Source organism: Jatropha curcas, chromosome 8 (assembly GCF_041381405.1).
Source record: "Jatropha curcas cultivar XTBG-Jc1 chromosome 8, XTBG_Jcur_1.0, whole genome shotgun sequence".
Lineage (NCBI taxonomy): Eukaryota > Viridiplantae > Streptophyta > Magnoliopsida > Malpighiales > Euphorbiaceae > Jatropha > Jatropha curcas.
Window position 1 is genome coordinate 11377098 of NC_143158.1, and position 20028 is coordinate 11397125.

General features: G+C 33.1%; 1 protein-coding gene and 1 non-coding gene across 2 annotated transcripts; one reads left to right on the forward strand and one right to left on the reverse strand.

The window, feature by feature from the left end:
• Positions 1-15773: 15773 nt before the first annotated feature.
• Positions 15774-15880, reverse strand: LOC149494197 (small nucleolar RNA R71). The gene has a single exon (XR_016322382.1). It is a non-coding gene; the product is annotated as a small nucleolar RNA R71 (small nucleolar RNA).
• A 1029-nt stretch (positions 15881-16909) lies between these two features.
• LOC119370468 (uncharacterized) lies at positions 16910-17848 on the forward strand. Its single transcript, XM_037638686.2, has one exon. The coding sequence runs from the start codon at positions 16910-16912 to the stop codon at positions 17846-17848; it is 939 nt and encodes a 312-aa protein (XP_037494614.2).
• The last annotated feature ends 2180 nt before the right edge of the window (positions 17849-20028 follow it).

Sequence of the window (20028 nt, forward strand, 5' to 3'; positions counted from 1 at the left end):
GTACTAACAGAATTACAGTGATATAGATAACAACAACTGAACTAACCTTATCCCTAACATGTGTCAATGGTTGGTGAAAATAAGGAAATTTGAGATTGATCCTCTTGTATATGGAGTAGCAACTATTATTCTTACTCTTCCAGTTCCATAGTTATTATGAAACGATCCTTTTCAACGATGATTATAATTAAGAATAAGCTTTGTAACAAGATTGAAGTTGAATTTCTCTCTAACTATTTGCTACTATACATTGAAAAAGAAATTGCTGAAACATTTTTAGTAGATTCACTCATAGATGATTTTCGCGATTTGTTCTTTTTTATATGTTATATATTATAGATATAATGCACTTTGAGATTATTTTATAATGAATAGTAATTATATTTCATATATAGACTAATTTTATTCTATGGTTATTTAAATTCTCCTACCCTCAAGTATTGAATCCTGCTTCTGTTCTTGTTTACTACTCGAATAAGCAAAAGAGAATCATATTTAAAGATGACATGTTGCAATCCTATACTTTTCACCCAATTCAATGCTGCTCTAAAAAATTAAGCTTCAACCGGATACATATTTAATCATGTCAATAATTTCTTGTCACGATGCTATTGCAGCATTTTTGCCATTTGAACACTATTGATAAGCAGTAATGAACTGACCCATAGCATCCCACAATATCCAACCAATACCCAACAACCAAGATGACTCATTTAAAGCAGGATTAGTATTGCATTTTAGGAAACCCAAAGGAGGCTTTACCCATATTGTAGATTCAATGCTATGTAGAGACAACAGGGACTTGCTTTAGTTGGGTCTCCTTCCATCGAAGAAACCAAGATGACACCAAAGCAATCAACTGAGAAGCAACCGTATCCTTCCCATTCGACGTTAGATCATTCTTATGTTGTCAAATTGCTTATAGTGTCAAACAACAGGTTTGAATATCAGTAAGGCTATGAACCTCAAAAGTATTTAATAACCAAGCTCTCATATATATCAAATTGTTTATAGCAAAGATATCAAGAGCTCTTGGAAAAGCGTAACCCCAACATTCCCTAGCATAAAAACAATCAACAAATACATGGATCAAAGATTCAGGTTTTGCTCTATGGATTAAGCAAGTAACAATGACTTGATAGGAATGAAATCATTACAAATATGCTAAATAAGATTATTAACCTTAGGTGGAATGTTGAGAGCCCATAAATTATGCCAAAACAACATCATAAACTCTAGTGTTAATTCAGAACAAACAGACCTCAGCCTCCTAGATGCGTTTTTGATAAAATAGAACCAGACTTTTCATCCAGCTAGAGCCATTCATCCATATGATCATGAACAATAAGAGGTATCCGCAGAATCCTCTTTCCTCGAAATACTAATCTAGCACATCATGGCACCAAGATAAGCCATCTTCATTAATCAAGGATTTCACACAATAAAAATTACTGTCTGAAGGAATAATCACTAAACATATCTTTAGGTTATCTATATTGACTAGCCATGGATCATTCCAGATATTAATAGAAAAACCATCCCCAACTTTCTTCACCACTCTAGCAGTAGTCAGAGAAAGAGCAACTTTGATACTACTCCAAACAGAGCTCAAGTTAGCGTCTAACTCCGAGTTTAGCAAACATGGGAAAGGGAAATAACGAGCCTTATATATACTGGCAACTAAGGAATCAGGACTTGTAAGAAGTTGCCAAAGTTGTAGGTTTTGAAAATTTAAACCACCGAACAATTTAGGACAACACAAGGCTTCCTAACTCCTTCAATGGGTACCCGAATTTTCCTTACCACTACTTCCCTAACAAAATCTGTTCATGGGTCGTTCTAATTTCAAATAAAGGCCTTTTGGAAGTAGGAAAATGCTCATCGTATATGTGGGAATGGAATGGCATGTATGACAGATTTCAACCAAACTTCTTTGCCCATATGAGAAAGCAATAATTTTTTTCAAATTTGAAGCCATTACCATATTTTATCATGCAAAAAGAAAACAATGTAGATTTTAAATGCCAAAGATACTCATATATAAATTGATATCATATAAAATAATAAAATAACTTACGAGTTATTTTGTTGGCTTCCATTGATGCAATCTTGATGCTTAACAATAAGTAGAAAGAAATTAAAACAACCACGCACAATTGTTTGTGGAATGGGTAGAACATCCTCTCTATGTCTACAAGCTCCCAATGGGTGGAGAATAATTTATTATCTTGACAGCGTAAACTAGAAAGAGAGAGGATATAGTCTATATATATGGAAAACTATTAGGGTCTCACATCATAACCTTAATAGGATATACAATCCGAATCCAAATTAGGATTAACCAAACAAATTTAACTAGTCTATTAATGATCACTCTGTAATAATGGGCTTTAAATTAGACCTTTTGGACTATTAAGTTTAACCCATATGTTTTATAAACCGAAATAAAATACAGTCTATAAGCCCAATAGAAATAAAATTTCTAACGTTCTCCTGCTTGGATGCAAATTGACTATTAGTTTAAAATAAAATATTTTGTTTAGAAAATGACTCTTAGGTTAGCTAAGAAGGAAAACCTTTATGTGTCCACAAATTTCAAAATAACATAGTCTAAAAGAATGTTCCAAGCGTAACAATTTAGTCAAATAAACAACTAACATTGAACTATGGTGATCATTGTATCATTTAAAGATATAAGATAATCCATGATTACAATATTAGTTATTTACTTATATGAACTAAATGTGTTTAGTGTAGTATAAAAACTAATACCATCATGTGATCAAATGTGTTAATTTCAACTTTATCCTACTTTTAGTCTCTCATGAGACTACATTCATGTTTCACCAAGAAACCGTTTAAACGACAAACAATCATAATTAAGTGAAACTCCTTCAATAATAAGCTTGATTTATGCTTCACCAAGAAGCTCATTCAATAATAACACATAGTTAAGTGCAACTTAAACCTTCAATTCCATCTGCAGAATGTTAATAACTTGCAAACTATAATGTTTCAACCAAAAGCCTTCATAGTAACAAAACAATTTACACTTAAGAACAGCTTAAGAATTTCTTTAGTTTGCATTATTTAAATAGCTATTTATAAAATCAATTAACATGCATCATGCATATTCCAAAAATAAAACGCTGATCATTAAAACAACACTTCAAAATCCAAATAAAATTATCAACAAAAGGGTTCAAGCATATATCTGTAAAGGAGTCAAAATAACATTGATTACAATCAAAACTCCCATTAACCAAGAATACCAAGATTCAAGTACATTAAGTTTTATTAGCCTCTTGGTTTATGAATCTACAAAATATACTTTAATATTTGCTTCATATTCTTAGTTATTAATAAACATTGAGATATATATTGCGCATATATTCAATAACTAACGTAGACTTCTATATTATATGCAAAACAATAGTTACATGCTATCACAATACATCATTTCATAGATTTCAAGATATCATCAATTTAAATGCACTTATAAAATCTCTTTATGTAAAAGAATAAAACTATTATTCTCTTAAGGCACACGATACATGGTAAAATAGAACAAGTAGAGTCCATATTATAATTCTTTTATGAAATAAATTTTATTGTTTTTATGGAGATATATCCAAAATTATCTTTCATTTCATATCCATCAAGTAATAATAAAGAGTTTAATATTTTTTAAAAAAAACATATAATTTTATAATAACTATTATGCAATCCCAAAGGATTATCTTTTGAAGAGAAATAGTATAAAAGAGTTGTATACATACTCATGCATGTATCATACTTTATAACCAATATAACTTATATTCAATATATATTTTTTGATTATAAAGTGATTTCACTTTATCATGATAAGAAATCAAAACTTATCATTGTCTATCAAAATACTCTTGTCTAAAAAAATCTGAAAAAATATAAGATTTAATTGTAAGAACCTCATGTTACAAATTTAATTAATATTTCTTCAAAATACTAATTAAATATCAAAAGAGAAACTGAAGAAAATATTTTATTTTGTAATATGAAAACTTCTTTTCTCCAACTACATTAGATAAAACAATTTAAAACTCCATCTCATAAGAAGTGTAAATCTTATTAGCATCATAAGCAAATATGACTATTGCAATATTTGAACTTTCAAAATTTTTCATCTAGTAATATCCAACTCTAAAATATATACCTATTCATCAGGTTAACGGATAAAGAAAAATCTATGAAATTCAAAATAAATAAGAATTTGAGACTAATTTTTTAAATTCTGATTAAATTCCATCATTTTCTCAATAATAGAAAATCAAACATTTTTTTTATTATGAGATAAAATAATATCTTTTATAAGCTTTATATTATTTCAACTGAAATTCAATTTCAAGCTATATAAAATTAAAGATTTTCTCAATCTTTATATTTATTTTAGAGTAAAAAAAAATTATTATCATTAGACATAATATTGATCAATTATCTAAGTTCAAATATAGTCATTTAAAATAATAATACGAGCATGTTTAGAAAAAACTAAATACGATGGTCTTATTTTCAGGTGAGCTTCGGTCGAGCAAGCGACAACAGTTAGAAAAATTCTTGGAGATTATGATAGAGACTCGGGCCAGAAAATAAATTTGGAAAAATCTAAAATTTCATTCAGTCGAAATGTACCCGAAACAGTCCAGCACAATATTCGGAGGGTGTTGGAAGTTCGTGCTACTGAGCAGCACAATAAATACCTGGCTCTTCTTGCAGTCATTGGAAGGAGAAAAATAGATGTTTAGCAACTTAATTGATCGAGTTACGAAAAAACTCAAAGGATGGAAAGAGCTATCCCTTTCAAGAGCAGGAAAAGAGTTATTGTGGAAGTCAGTCATTCAGGCTATCCCTACATATGCGATTACTTGTTTTTTGTTGCCAATAGATATTTGTTCACAGATTGAGAGTATGATGGCAAGGTTCTGGTGGGGTCAAAGGAATGATGAAAGGCGAATACATTGGGCAAAATGGAAGAAATTATGTTTGGCAAAACATATGGGAGGATTGGGCTTTAGAGATCTCCGCACTTTTAATTTAGCTATGCTTTCTAAACAGTGCTGGAGGTTAGTTCAATATGAGGAATCAATGAAAGCTAAGTTTTTCAAAGCTCGATATTATCCGAATAGAAGTTTTATGGAGGCACCGGTGGGGTATAAACCAAGTTTTATCTGAAGAAGCATTCTAAAGCTCGATGGAATGTTGAAGGAGGTTCGAGGTGGGTGGTGGGAGATGGAAGAAGCATTCGAATTTGGTAGGATCGGTGGTTACTGAAGTAAACAGGCCATAAAGTATTTTCTCCACCAAATATTCTAGCAGATCATGCCTGTGTTTCAGAATTGAAGATACTCAGTCTACCTGTTGGAATGTTGACGCCATAAACTCTATCTTTTTGGGTCATGAAGCAGAATAGATTATTAATATTCTATTGAGTGTGAGAAGGAGGGAGGATTAGCGTATATGGTCATTATCGCGGAATGACATTTTTTTCGTCAAAACGGCTTATCATTATTGTTTTCAGTAGTTAAACCTAGACCTGTTTCAATCCTCTTCTTCTTCAAATTCGCTGCAACAGTACTAGAAATCTTTGTGGAAGCAGCCTCTCCCTCCGAAGATAAATAATTTTATCTTTTGAGCATGTTCTTCCTAGATTCCTATCTGTGATGCTCTGTAGAAGAGAGGTATTGATCTTGACGCTACTTGCATTATGTGTGGTGATGCTAGAGAAACGGTAGAACATGTTCTAGTGAAGTGTCTATTTGCACAACAAATATGGAAACTTAGCCCTCTACGTATTGAAGTTCCAAATCCTATTCTGTCATTTTCTTCGGGGCTCTATGATAATAAGTCGGATATCTATCAGCTACAACAGGTAGAAATTTTATTTGCTACCACATGGCAATATGGTATGGAAGGAATAGGTGGCGGCATAAAAAAACTCTCATGCCGATTGATCAGTTGGTTCTTCTTAGCCTCAAGGTGATTGCTGGTTATCAGGCTCGTGATTTTGTGATGCTGGAAGTTCCTATAGTTCGTTAGCTTTAGAAATGGACTCCACCACCTGTGGACATTTAAAAAGTCAATACAAATGCAGCGCTAGGTCCGGATGGAGAGATTGTGATGAGATTTATGGTGCGGGATAGGTTGGGTCTGGTTATGGCAACTGGGATGCATAAAATTTGAGACTCACTATCGGCGGAGGAAGCAGAGATAGAAGCAGTTTACTGGGCAATGCAGTGTGCAGTGGACTCAGGAATTCAGAAAGTCATGCTTGAAACTGATTGGCTCACCGATTGATCTTTCTCCAGTTACTGAGATGCGTAAAAGGTTGCTAAATATGAGAGAACTCGCTGACTTGTTTACTATGTTTAGTTGCCATCATGCTGTTAGAGAGTGCAATTCTGTGGCTCATGGTCTTGCTAAGAATGCTTTGACTTTGAACTCTGTTGAGCATATTTGGATAGAGGACTGCCCCTCTAGCGTTCTTAATATTGTATTAGCTGAGGCTTCTTAAGCTTTTATGAATACAATTTTCATTCTAAAAAAAAAAAGTAAAAGAAAGCAAAGAAATATATAATAAATATAGAAAGTATGTAATACATACTTAAATTGAATAAAGAAATTTTTAGTTTTCATTTATGGCCTTATCATATAACATTAAAATTATTAAAAATAATTAAAAATAAAATATATTTATCAGTAAATAGTTAAAGTTAATTATTATCCTATTTATTTTAAGATTTCCAAAATTGAATAAAAAAATCTATAATCTATACTGTATATAACTTGCCTATTTAGAATTAGATTAGAATTTAGATTCAAATAGAAAATTAATATAAGCGATCAAAATTAAGCAACTTTTATTTTTCAACTAATAAAATTAGAGCCCTCAATGATGTTTTTGTCAATCCATAAACTTAATAGGAGCATTTTAAGAACTCAATGTCCCCCCATTTCATACTTTTTTTATATATATAATAGATTATAGATTATAAATAACCATAAGATGAAAATATTTATAGTGTGAACATTTAAGTAATACAAATACTAATATGTTGAACCCATTTTGTGATTTTTTAGATATAAGCTCTATAGTTTTAGGACTGGGCTTAGGTTAAATTATTTTAATTGAGTATTTATTTAGTCGTAGCACATTTATATTATTTTATGTATTTAATCAATTAAAAAGAAAAAGATACAGAGGAAGTGGACTGCAGTTGAGCAAATCAACGACACTCAAACGGTTATTCACATATCAAAGGTGGATAGAAACTCGTTTCAGTGAATCTTTTACTAACTTCTTGTTAAAATCATAAAAAGGAGCAATAGAGAGACAGCCAAATTTTCTTACGGATTCAACCAAATAAATCAACTCTACATCTAGTTAATCAATTTACTAGTTTAAGTCTTGTCTTTGTTTTTCAAAAGTATTGTCTATTTACTTTCATATGATTATAAGCGCTCTTTTCAATAAAAGCAATTAAATTCCCTTTATTTTATAAGCGTTACTTTTACAAGTCTTGTCTTTGTTTTTCAAAAGTATAGTCTATTTACTTTTCATATGATTACAAGCTCTCTTTTCGATAAAAGCAATTAAATTCCCTTTATTTTATAAGCAACCAAAGGTCTCTTTTATAATTTCATTTTCTCCATTTACTTTAATCGCACCGTTGGAGCGTATATCCGTAGATTCAATACACAATCTAGAAGTCGGATTAAGCGCATTCAATTTTACAATTAGTGTACAACACACATCTGGTTTACCAGCAAATTCCATTCAAGCTGTTAGCCAACCCGCTTGATTCATTGCTCATTTTTCTTCGGCACCAATAATCTTTAGTGGCATGTCTAATGGGATGCTATTGTGCATCTCAACCATCTTTTACTTGAGTTTTGAGAGAAATCCATCATGGTTTGCAAAACTCATTTTGTTATTGATGAAGAAACTATTATCGGGTCTCTAAATTCAGAAAGAGGACCTACAGAAGTAGGCCTTGGAAGCACTATAAAAGGAGCCACTACTCGTGAGGAAGTCTCCTTCGCAAAATTCCATAGGAACTGCAAGTACCTCAGCTGATGACCTCAACAAACATCTAGGTAAAATGATTTTTGTTTCTAATGATGTTGTTGTCATTAACTTTTATTCCTCTATGCTTGAAGAATAGAGGAAGAAAAACCAAGTGATGGTAAAACTGCTCCAAACCATGAATATTTTCATGGAAAAGGTCACTGGAAAAAGAGATTATTGATGTTATGGACTCACCCGTCATTCAATCTCTTACTAGCAAGTCTTCTGCTAAGGAGGAGTTTGAATCTTCATCCAAGTGCACCAGAGAACTTGGGATGCAATTGCCTCAAAGTCCTTTGGGGTCATTAACAATGGTTGTTGTGAGCCCCCTTCCGAGCGCCATGGGAAAGATCCGAAGGACGGAGTTGATCCTGACGGGCCCATTAGACGGTTTGTCATGGAAACTGGGAGGAAATCCTTACAGTTCCCCTTTTTTGTCGGGTTTACTCTTTGGAGCAATTTGACTATTGTGAGTCCCGAATATATATGGCACAACCCAAGAGGGGGGTGAATTGGGTTTTCTAAAAACTGAAATAAATTTTAGAGATTCTAAACAAAAATTAGAATTCTAAGTGTAGCGGAAAACACACAGAACCTTGTGAGAATAGAATATGGATTAGAATATCCTCACAATGTTCTAATTACAAAAGATAGAAAGTCTGTGCGAAGTGCAGCTATTGATTAGAACAGCTTCTCACTGACTTATACACTATCATAACTTCTTTATGAAGGAAAGTTATAGAAATTGAAACTTCCTCATAAAGTTTGAGAAATCAAATAAAGCTATGTGAAAGATAGTTATTAAAATTCAGAACTTCTTCACAGAGCCTTAATCAAATATTAGAGTAACTTTATGATGGAAAGTTATCAGGATTAGAACATCCTCATAAAGTTTAGAAAATAAAATAGAAACTCAATTAGTGAATTATACTGGGAATAGAACAACAATTAGAACATTGTATATTCACTTTATTAGAATACCAGAGTTCTAATGTTCAGGATAGATGAGACTTATTACCGTTTTAGAACATCTGAATTATTAACAATTTTAGCGTTTCTAAAAATTAAACAAGAGTGTAAAAGAGACAGTATCAATCAAACTTCAGAAATAAAGAGATCAACACCGAGAATTATAGTGGTTCGGCACTAACTCGCCTACATCCACTCCCCAAGACGCATCTTGAGATCCTCAACTAAGTTATCTCTTTTAAAGGGTAAGAGACAAACTAATAGTATAAGGCAATAGATCAACACCTAGATCTACCCTTTTGTCCCACTAGATTTTCCAAAGATTCTAGTTAACCTCAACCCTTTCTGTTTTTGGTAGAGTACAGAAAACTCGATTCAAGACATTACTATCCCACACATGGAGAAGGTCGCTTGATAACCTCTATCTCAATAGCTTCTAACCTAAGCTATTACACACAAAAGTTTAACAAATAAAGAGCCTGTCTACTATAGATTACACAATCTAAATAGACAGAAAGAAACGCCCATATAAGCACAGGAAAAACAATTTTATCAGATTAGAAGATCGATTAGAACACAGAATTGTTTTTCAAAAGTAATTGTAAAAATTCTTTTCACTTTAAATATTGAAAACGTTAAGTATAGAGATGAAAAGAAAATGGGGGTAGAGAGTAAGTTTTGAGAGATAAAGATTCGTTTCAATGAGAGAGTGATCTTAAAACAAAAACTCTTACTTCACCCATGTTCAAAACGTGAAAGCTCCTTTATATAGGAAGCAAAGAAGCTGTCGCCTTTTTGGAAAGAGATTTAAATCAGAATATCTTCTTTCCTTATTTAGAAGATATGAAAATCTTTGTTACCAAAAGTTTATTTTATCCTTTTTGGTAAGAGAATAAAACATGATTTTGCTTTCCTTTAAACAAGAGATTTTCGGCAGCATTTATTTGGAAAATATTTTTGCGGAAGGATACTCTTACTAAAACCGAAAGAGATTCTCTTTCGTTTTTAAGGTAAGAAAATAATTTTAAGTACTTTAGATCTTTCAAAATATATTTCCGAAAAGAGTATGATTTGTATTACCAAAAACATTAGAGAAGAAATCTCTTTAGTTTTAGGAAAATAAATCTTTTCGATTTAAAGGAATATTTTTGAAAATAAATTATTTTGAAGAAAACTAATTTTCCGAAAAATATTTTTGAGAGAGAAAAAGATTTTTGTGCTCATATATGAATTTTCTCTCTATCCTACAAAATATCCTAAATACCTACCTTACTAGGATCTTCGAAATCTTCACACTTAATGTAGGACTTGCCTTGTACGATTTCTTTCCATAGAAATTCTGCATAAAATAAAATTAGCATAAATAACATAATTTAAATTTATTCGTTTTGTATTAATCATCAAAATCCGAGATTAAAAATTGACCCTTGAGCCAACAATCTCCCCCTTTTTGATGATGACAAAACCAATAAATTTAGCAAGCATAAAAACATGTGCTCCCCCTGAATTTTATGCATAAAAGTTCTAACCATGCCAAAAGATGAATAGAGCAAATTAGAACATGTATTTTGCTCCCCCTGAATAGATGCAGTATAACTGTTTTATGAAAATTAGAACTAGGGAGGCCTTTTAGAAACTGATTTTAGAACTAGCAAAAATAGGCAAGATATTCTAAGTTCTAACAATCAGAGCATATGTATATTAGAACTAGCAAAGATTGACACGATGTTCTAAGTTCTAATAAACAGAACATATGGTCAGAGCAAAAGAATAAAAGATGATGTTTAGAAAATAGAACAAAAGATCTTATATTCAGTCTGCAAAACAGTCGTTAGAATAAGAATCTAAGTTCTAAAATCACATAGCTTATCATGTAGCTCACCAACATAGACCATATAGAAAACGATAAACATACAGATTAGAAAATATTAGCACACAGATAACCACTATATAAGTACTTTGGTTGCCAAGTACGTACCAATAGTGTTCAAAATATCACCAAAATACCTGTTCTCCCCCTTTTGTCATCATATAAAAGGGTTAGACAAAATCACAGCAAAAATAAAGAGAAAATAAACAATTCCACAAATATAATCCTACAAAGATAAAGCAAAAAAAATAAAAAAAATAAATTGTTCACAACATATAGGAAACAGATCAGAAAAGCTTAGAACTAGTTCTAAGTCTCTTAGAACTCCTCAGGTTCTGAGCTGGAGCAGTCTCAGAAGAACTCTCTGGCCTTTTAGAAGAAGGGAGTAGTGGAGGCTTCTTTCCATGAGTCCTGTGCTTGCCAGCAGTATGCTTCACATTCTTTGGCTTTTCTGAGGAGGGGATGTAGGTTGTCCCTTTCACTCTGAGAGTGGCTAACTTCCTCGTGTTTACATCCTTCATTTTCTCCAAGGTTTTGATGAGTGATTGATTCTGTTCAACAATAGTTTGACACTGCTGTATTGCCTTATCAATTTCCTTATTGTGCTCCTCTATGAGTTCCTTTTCTATTCTCCCCAGCATAATTTCCCTGCTTCTTTGAGCCGACAACAACTCAGACTCTTGTTCCGTCTTATCCTCAGTTGTCTTTTCTTCATCGTTAATTTCTAGCTTCTCAGTTTCAGTATCACTGCCTTCTTCCACCTTCTTCCCCTTTTCTGACTTCTCCTGCTCTTCTTTCTTTCCTGTTTCTTTTTCTGATTCCTCTTTCTCTACAGTACTTTCCTTTTCTGTTTCTTCTTTTCTCTCCTCTTCTAATTCCTCTTCCTGTGTTCCTTCTTCCTCTTCTTCTGCCTTTTCTGCCGACTTCTTTTCCTCTTCTTTCTCTTCTGATTTCCTCTCTTCTTTTACTATTTCTTCTAACTTCCCTTTTCCTTTTTCTTTCTTCTTTTCAGCTTCTCTTTTTACTTTCTTTTGTTTTTCAATTTCTTCTTTTTCCTCTCCTCCTTCCTCGTCCTTCATTTTTAAGGACCCACTATCTAACTTGGAAACAGAACTACCAACATGCTCATCCAGATTAACATTCAGAAACTCAAAAACTGGTGTAAGAATCATCCCGTAGGGTAGCTTCTTGGGATTGTTCTGCAGCTTATCAAAAATAATGTGACATAGGTTGAGGGGTTTTCTCTCAACAATGTGCCACATTATACATAATTCTACCTGATTCACATATGTCAAAGAGGCGCTCTTGGGATAGATATAATGAACAATAAGCTTGTACAGCCATTTCATGCTCTCTGTTAAGTTAGAGCATTCTATCGAGCCCTGTTTATCTGCAGACAACTTTTTCACTATTTTTCTCACAAAATCTTCCTTTTTGTAGTCGCTAACCCTAGACACATCTTTGATTTTCGTCACCCTGGACCCAGCATTTGGAATACCAAAACTTTTCCCAAAATCATCATATGATAACTCTCTGTCTCACCCTGAAGTTTTACAGAGATCGCCTCTGTCCCACTAACTTTTAACGAGCCATAAAATTCCTTCACTAAACTCTCATAACATAGTGCATTTAAAGACAGAAACTTCATCCAGCCTTGGAACTCAAAGAGCTCCTTAAAATTAAACTCATCACCACCAAAGAACTTCCAGTCATTCACATAAGAACGCATGAGAGGGTAAGTTGAGAGAACCGACTTACCTTTGTTATGAGCTTTTGCTGCTTGTTTCTGTGAAATACCTGTTTCGATTTTTCTTTTCTTAGTTTTCTCTTCTATCTTTTTCTCCTTCGACTCCTTCTGTTTATATTTCTTTGAGAGCCTCCTCAGAAGTTGAAGCTCTTGCTCGGTAAGAGAGTCGGATGAAGAGTTTGAACTGGATTCGGCCATTGTTGTGGATTTCGAAACTCAAAAGCAACTTAGGGTTTCAGTTTGCAAAGAGAAGATAAAGAGAATGCTAAGCAGTTAACACAGAATAGAGACGCTTAAGTGGCGGAAGAAAGAAATAAAGAACAGTTTTTAAATGGAATTCAAAACGACAAATATGACAAAAGAAACAAAATAAATAAAGGAAATAAAACAAAACAAAAAAAATAAAAAAATAAAACCCTAAAACCGCCAAAGCACTAAAGACACAAAAACATAATAAAAACAAACACAATAAAATAACTGTTTTGGTCTAAAGTAAGATTCTGATAATGACTTTAGAAAGTCATATCAAAACAATGTGCGTTTTTAGACACATATCAGTTTTCACACAGAATAAAAATTAGAACATAGCAAATCTTCTATTTTTGGAATTAGAAAGCAGTTTAGAACATACTTACAGAGTTCTAAAGTTACGAGTTTAGAACTAACATACCAAGTTCTCTTCTAATTGAGCAGAATTGACTTTCATTCAAAGGTTTTATAAAGATATCTGCCAATTGTTTTTCTGTGGGAATGAACTCAATCATGATATCACCTTTTTGTACATGATCACGTATGAAGTGATGTCTGAGTTCTATATGCTTGGTTCTAGAATGCTGAACTGGATTCTTGGATAAATTGATGGCGCTTATGTTGTCACATTTGATAGGCACTGTTTCTAATTTCAATCCATAGTCTACCAACTGTTGTTTTATCCATAGAACTTGTGCAACACAACTTCCAGCAGCAACATACTCTGCTTCTGCAGTAGAAAGAGCAACGAATGTCTGTTTCTTGCTAAACCATGATACAAGGGCGCTGCCTAGAAATTGACAAGTCCTAGACGTGTTTTTTCTATCTATTCTGCTTCCTGCAAAATCAGAATCACTATACCCAACAAGATCAAATGTATCATCTTTAGAATACCACAGACCCAGATTAGAAGTTCCACAAAGATATCTTAGTATTCTCTTCACAGCAATTAAATGAGATTCTTTGGGACACGATTGAAATCTAGCACATAGACAAACACTAAAGTGTATGTCTGGTCTGCTTGCCGTTAGATATAGCAAAGAACCAATCATACTTCTAAACAGCTTGATATCCACATCCTTGCCTTTTTCATCTTTTTCTAATTTTGACGATGGACTCATTGGTGTACTACATACCTTAGCATTTTCCATTTTGAATCGTTTCAACAACTCTCTAGTATATTTTGCTTGATTAATGAAAATTCCATTCTCACATTGTTTGATTTGAAGCCCTAGGAAGAAATTTAATTCTCCCATCATACTCATTTCGAACTCACCCTGCATAATCTTAGAAAATTCCTTACAAAGAAGGTCGTTAGTAGAACCAAAGATTATGTCATCAACATATATTTGTACAACTAGAATATCATGTGCTTTGTTTTTAATAAATGGTGTTGTATCAACCTTTCCTCTTGAAAAATCATTTTCTAATAGAAACTTACTCAATCTTTCATACCAAGCTCTAGGAGCTTGCTTTAAACCATAAAGAGCTTTAGTAAGTTTGTAAACACGATTAGGTTTATCAAAAATCTCAAAGCCCGGAGGTTGTTCTACATACACCTCTACATTTAGAAAACCGTTTAGAAAAGCACTTTTCACATCCATTTGATACAACATGAAGTTTTTAAAGCATGCAAATGCACAAAGCATTCTAATGGCCTCAAGTCTAGCAACAGGAGCAAAGGTTTCATCAAAATCGATGCCTTCTTCTTGGTTGTACCCTTGAGCCACTAATCTTGCTTTATTTCTCACAACATTACCTTGTTCATCAAGCTTATTTCTAAACACCCATTTTGTTCCAATAACATAATGGTTTTTAGGTCTAGAAACAAGTTTCCAAACTTGGTTTATCTCAAATTGATTTAGCTCTTCTTGCATAGCAAGAATCCAACTTTCATCATTTTGAGCATCTTCTAAATTTTTAGGTTCTAATTGAGAAACGAAAGCAACATTACCAAAATATCTTCTAAGTTGAGCTCTAGTCATCATCCTTTCTGAGGGGTTATCCATTATGTCTTCCTGGGGATGATACTTATGAAATCGCCATTCTTTTGGTAATTGAGAATCTTCATTTTCTGTTTCTGGCATTTGGCTTTCAACTATGTTCTGATCTTCATGTTCTAATTCTGGTTCAGCCTGATTATTGATGTTCTGATCGCTTTCTGGCTGTTCTAGTTGTTCTGATTGCTCATTCTACTTCTCAGGATTAGAATCTACAACATCATCACTTTCTAATGTTCTAGAAGTAGAGTCAGTTTCATCAAACACAACATGAATAGATTCTTCTACAACTAGAGTCTTTTTATTAAATACTCTATATGCTTTACTATTATTAGAATATCCCAGAAAAATCCCTTCATAAGATTTTGCATCAAATTTAGCAAGATGATTTTTCTTGTTATCTAGAATAAAGCATTTGCACCCAAAGATATGAAAATAACCAATATTCGGTTTTCTACCTTTGTATAGCTCATATGGAGTCTTTTTAAGTTCAGATCTTACCAAAGCCCTGTTTAGAATATAACAGACAGTGTTGACTACTTCTACCCAGAAATACTTTGATAGTTTAGAATCACTTAGCATGGTTCTGGCCATCTCTTGAAGTGTTCTATTCTTGCGTTCCACCACTCCATTTTGTTGAGGTGTTCTAGGTGCTGAGAAGTTATGGAAGATTCCTGTCTCGTTGCAAAAAGCATTGAATTTCTGATTTTCAAGGATAAAGCATTGAAGGATAAAGCAAAAGCTTAGTTGAATTCGTTGCCACCAAATTCTATCACTACTTGGGAACAACTAGCCCAAGCTTTCCTGTCTAAATACTTTCCATTAGCAAAGACTGCTAGGCTTATTAAAGAAATAACCTCATTCACCCAACATGAAAATGAATCCCTATATGAGGCATGGGATCGCTATAAAGAACTTCAACGAGTTTGCCCACACCATGGCCTTCCCCAAATATATTGATTCAAACCTTTTACAATGGGGGTTAATCCTTCTATAAGAGGTACCATAGATGCTATGGCAGGAGGATCATTAATGAAGAAAACTACTAATGATGCAATTGAGTTGTTGGAGGAGATGGCTAACAACAACAACATATGGCCAACCGAAAGGGCTCAGGTAAGTTGTTCCAATGTTAATCATGATCCTTCTTCTTCTTCTTCAAATAATTCAGTTAAGAAAGTACATGAGTTAGATTCATTAATTATGATGCAAGCACAAATTTCTGCTTTAGCACATAAAATTGATAACTTGAATATGAGTAAGTCAACCTCTCTTACTTGTGAAAATTGTGGTCAAAATGGACATGTATCAAAGGAGTGTAATTATAATCATTCGATTATGGAGGAACAAGTGAACTATGTTCATGGACAAGTTCGCGGTCCATACTCGAATAATTATAATACTGAATATCGTAATTATCCTAACACTTTTTGGAGAAACAGTGATAATCAAGATAGAGGAAATCAAGCTAATCAACCTCAATATAGAATAGGACAATTGACAAGTTTTTGGATGGAATAAATCCAAAAATGAGCAGTCAAGATGATAATTTTAAATGGTTAGAGTCTAAGTTTGACAAACTTTTCAAAAATCATTCTTCATCTATACATAACTTGGAGGTGCAAGTAGGGCAACTTGCTAATACTATTTCATCACGTGGAGTAGGAAACCTTCCAAGTAATACAGAAAAGAATCCTAGGGAGAATGTAAGTGCTATTATTTTAAGAAGTGGAAAGGTAGTTGATAAAATAGTTCCCTCAGGTATTGATGCTAATGCTTTGAATAATGATTCTGTTGAGCCGGTTTGTGAACCGAGCAAGGAAGTAAATTCTGCAAGATCAAAGGAAAATGATAATTTGATAGTTTATCAACCAAGTCCACCTTTTCCGCAAAGGCTAAAGAAGTAAGAATAAGATAAGCACTTCTTAAACTTTATAAATAAATTGAAACATTTGCATATTTGCATGTCATTCATGGAAGCCATTACGCAAATTCCAAACTATGGGAAATTTCTTAAAGATTTAATCTCAAAGAAACGTAGTTGGGAAGATGTGTCAACAGTTAGTTTGACCGAGGATTGTAGTTCCATAATCTCAAGTAAATTACCTACTAAACTTAAGGATCCAGGAAGCTTTACCATACCATGTAAATTAGGTGAGGTAGATTTCCCTAGATGCCTTTGTGACTTAGGAGCAATTATTAAATTGATGCCATTATCTCTTTTCAAGAAATTAGGTTTAGAAGATGAAGTAAAACGTACTAATATGGTTTTACAACTTGCTGACCAATCTATTAAAAGACCTTATGGCATTATTGAAGATGTACTTATTAAAGTTGACAAGTTTATTTTTCCAATTGATTTTGTCATACTTGACTTTGTTTATGATGAGAATTGTCCTCTTTTAGGAAGGCCATTTATGAACACGAGGAGGGCATTAATTGATGTGTCAGAAGGAAAATTAATTCGTAGGATAGGTGATGATACCATTGAGTTTCATATAGATAAAGCCATGAAATATCCTATGGATGAAGGAAATTGCATGAGGATTGACATAGTTGATACGTGTGTGCATGAAATATTTGCATTAGAAAATAATGTTAAGTATGAAAATGATAGTGCAAGTAATGAAGAAAAAGAGTTTATAAGTTTAAGACCCGGGATGTTACTTAGAGAAAATGAACCTTTACCTCCATCAATTGAAAGACCACCAATAATAGACCTTAAAGAACTACCTAATCATCTAAGATATGCTTTCCTAGGTAAAGGTCACACACTTCCAATAATCATTTCTAACAAATTAACTCTAGATCAAGAAAATGAATTGTTAAGTATTGTTAGAAATAGGATTAGGAGTATAGGATGGCAAATTTCTAACCTTAAGGGTATAAGTCCTAATCGAGTCATGCATTAAATAAATCTTGAAGATGGACATGTACCTAAGGTAGAAAGACAAAGGAGACTTAATCTTAATATGAAAGAAGTAGTGAAGAAGGAAATCATAAAGCTGTTAGATGCAGGAATAATATACCCAATTTCGAATAGCCAATGGGTTAGTCCGATTCAATGTGTTCCTAAAAAAGGAGGGACGACTGTAGTAAAAAATGAAAATGGTGAACTAATCCCTACTAGGACCACTACGAGTTGGAGGCTATGCATTGACTATTGGAAGCTAAATTCAGCCACAAGGAAAGATCACTTTCCGTTACCATTCATAGACCAAATGTTAGAAAGGATTGCTGGTCATGCTTTCTATTGCTTTCTCGATGGATATTCGGGATATTTTCATATTTATATATTTCCGAATGACCGAGAAAAAACTACATTTACTTGTCCATTCAGTACATTTGCATATAGATGGATGCCATTTAGATTATATAACGCACCCGCAACATTACAACGCTGCATGGCAGCCATTTTTAATGATTACATAGAAGAAATCATGGATGTGCTCATGGATGATTTTTCTGTGTATGGTGATTCTTTTGAAAGTTGTTTGAAAAATTTGGACTTAATGTTATCAAGATGTGAAAGTGCTAATTTAGTTTTAAATTAAGAAAAATGCCACTTTATGGTTGATGAGGGCGTTGTTTTGGGGCACAAAATAAGTAAAGATGGAATCCAAACAGATAGGGCAAAGATAGAAATCATAGAAAAGTTACCACCTCCTACTACGGTTAAGGGAATTAGGTCTTTTCTAGGCCATGCAGGATTTTACAGGAGATTTATAAAGAATTTCTCTATCATTGTTAAACCATTAACTAACTTGCTTGTTAAAGATGTTGATACGGATCCACCATCACTCATCAATGGAGTCCAAGGGAACAAGAAGAACAACATGGAAAATCCATTAGTGTTTCCTAGTGGACCAATTACAAGAAGTCGTGCAAAGAAATATGGAGCAACCATGTCCTTATACATTCAAGAACAAGTTACACAAGAGCTCCATGACCTTGCTTTCAACAAGTGCTGTGTAGAACTTAAAGGCACACCTAGCCTTCTTACATTAATTGAAGCATATGCTGAGGAAAGAATCACGCCCGTGCTAGTTGACACGCCCAGGCCGTGCTAGAGTCTGACTTGAGGAAGGAAAACAACAACAAGAAGCACGCCCATGCTAGTTGACATGCCCAGGCCATGCTAGAGTCTGTCTCTAGCGAAATTTAGTTAGTCCAAGTGTGTTAATTTTGAGTTGTAATAATGTTAATGGGTTGGGCCACAAGTAATTCAGCCACCCTTGGATTTTTATCCTTAATTTGTTTAGATTAGCTAATCTTTATCCTTAGTTTGTTTGGATTAATTAATCCTTATCTTTAGTTAGTTTGGATTAGTTATTCCTTATCCTTAATTTGTTAAGATTTGTTAGTCTTATCCTTATCCTTATCCTTAATTGATTTAGATTAGTTATTCTAAATCCTTTTAGGATCAGGTCCTTTTAGATTTAGTATAAATAGCTTTGTTATGTTGTTAAACAAATCATTCAATGAATTAATAAATCTTCAGATTTGTTCATGCTTTTGGCGTGTTCTTTGATTAGAGTGATTGTGAGATTGCTTTCCTCTAATTGCATCAAGAATCAAGGTAAACTTATCAATTTATTTGTGGCGTTTATCTTATTCTTTTACTATATTATTGGTTTTCTTACTTCCTTAAGCTTTGGGTGCCACAGAGGGGGAGTTTAGTTTGATCTTTGAACTATTCCAAATCTTTTCATAGAGTTTTTGGAATTAATTTCCATAGAGTTCCGCGTCAGATGTTCCTTTGATTTTTCTCAAGATTGTTTAAATGCCTTTAACACTTTGAAAGATGCATTAGTAAGTGCACCTATTATGCCAAAACCTGATTGGGGATTACCATTTGAAATAATGTGTGATGCTGGTGATGTTGCTATTGGTTGTGTTTTAGGGTAAAGACATGATAAGAAATTGCATGTGATATACTCTGTTAGCCATGTTCTAACTAGTACTCAAATGAATTATACAACTACTGAAAAAGAAATGTTGGCTGTAGTATATGCATGTGATAAATTTAAATCATACTTGTTAGGATCCAAAGTCATAATCTGTACTGATCATTCTGTATTAAAATACTTGT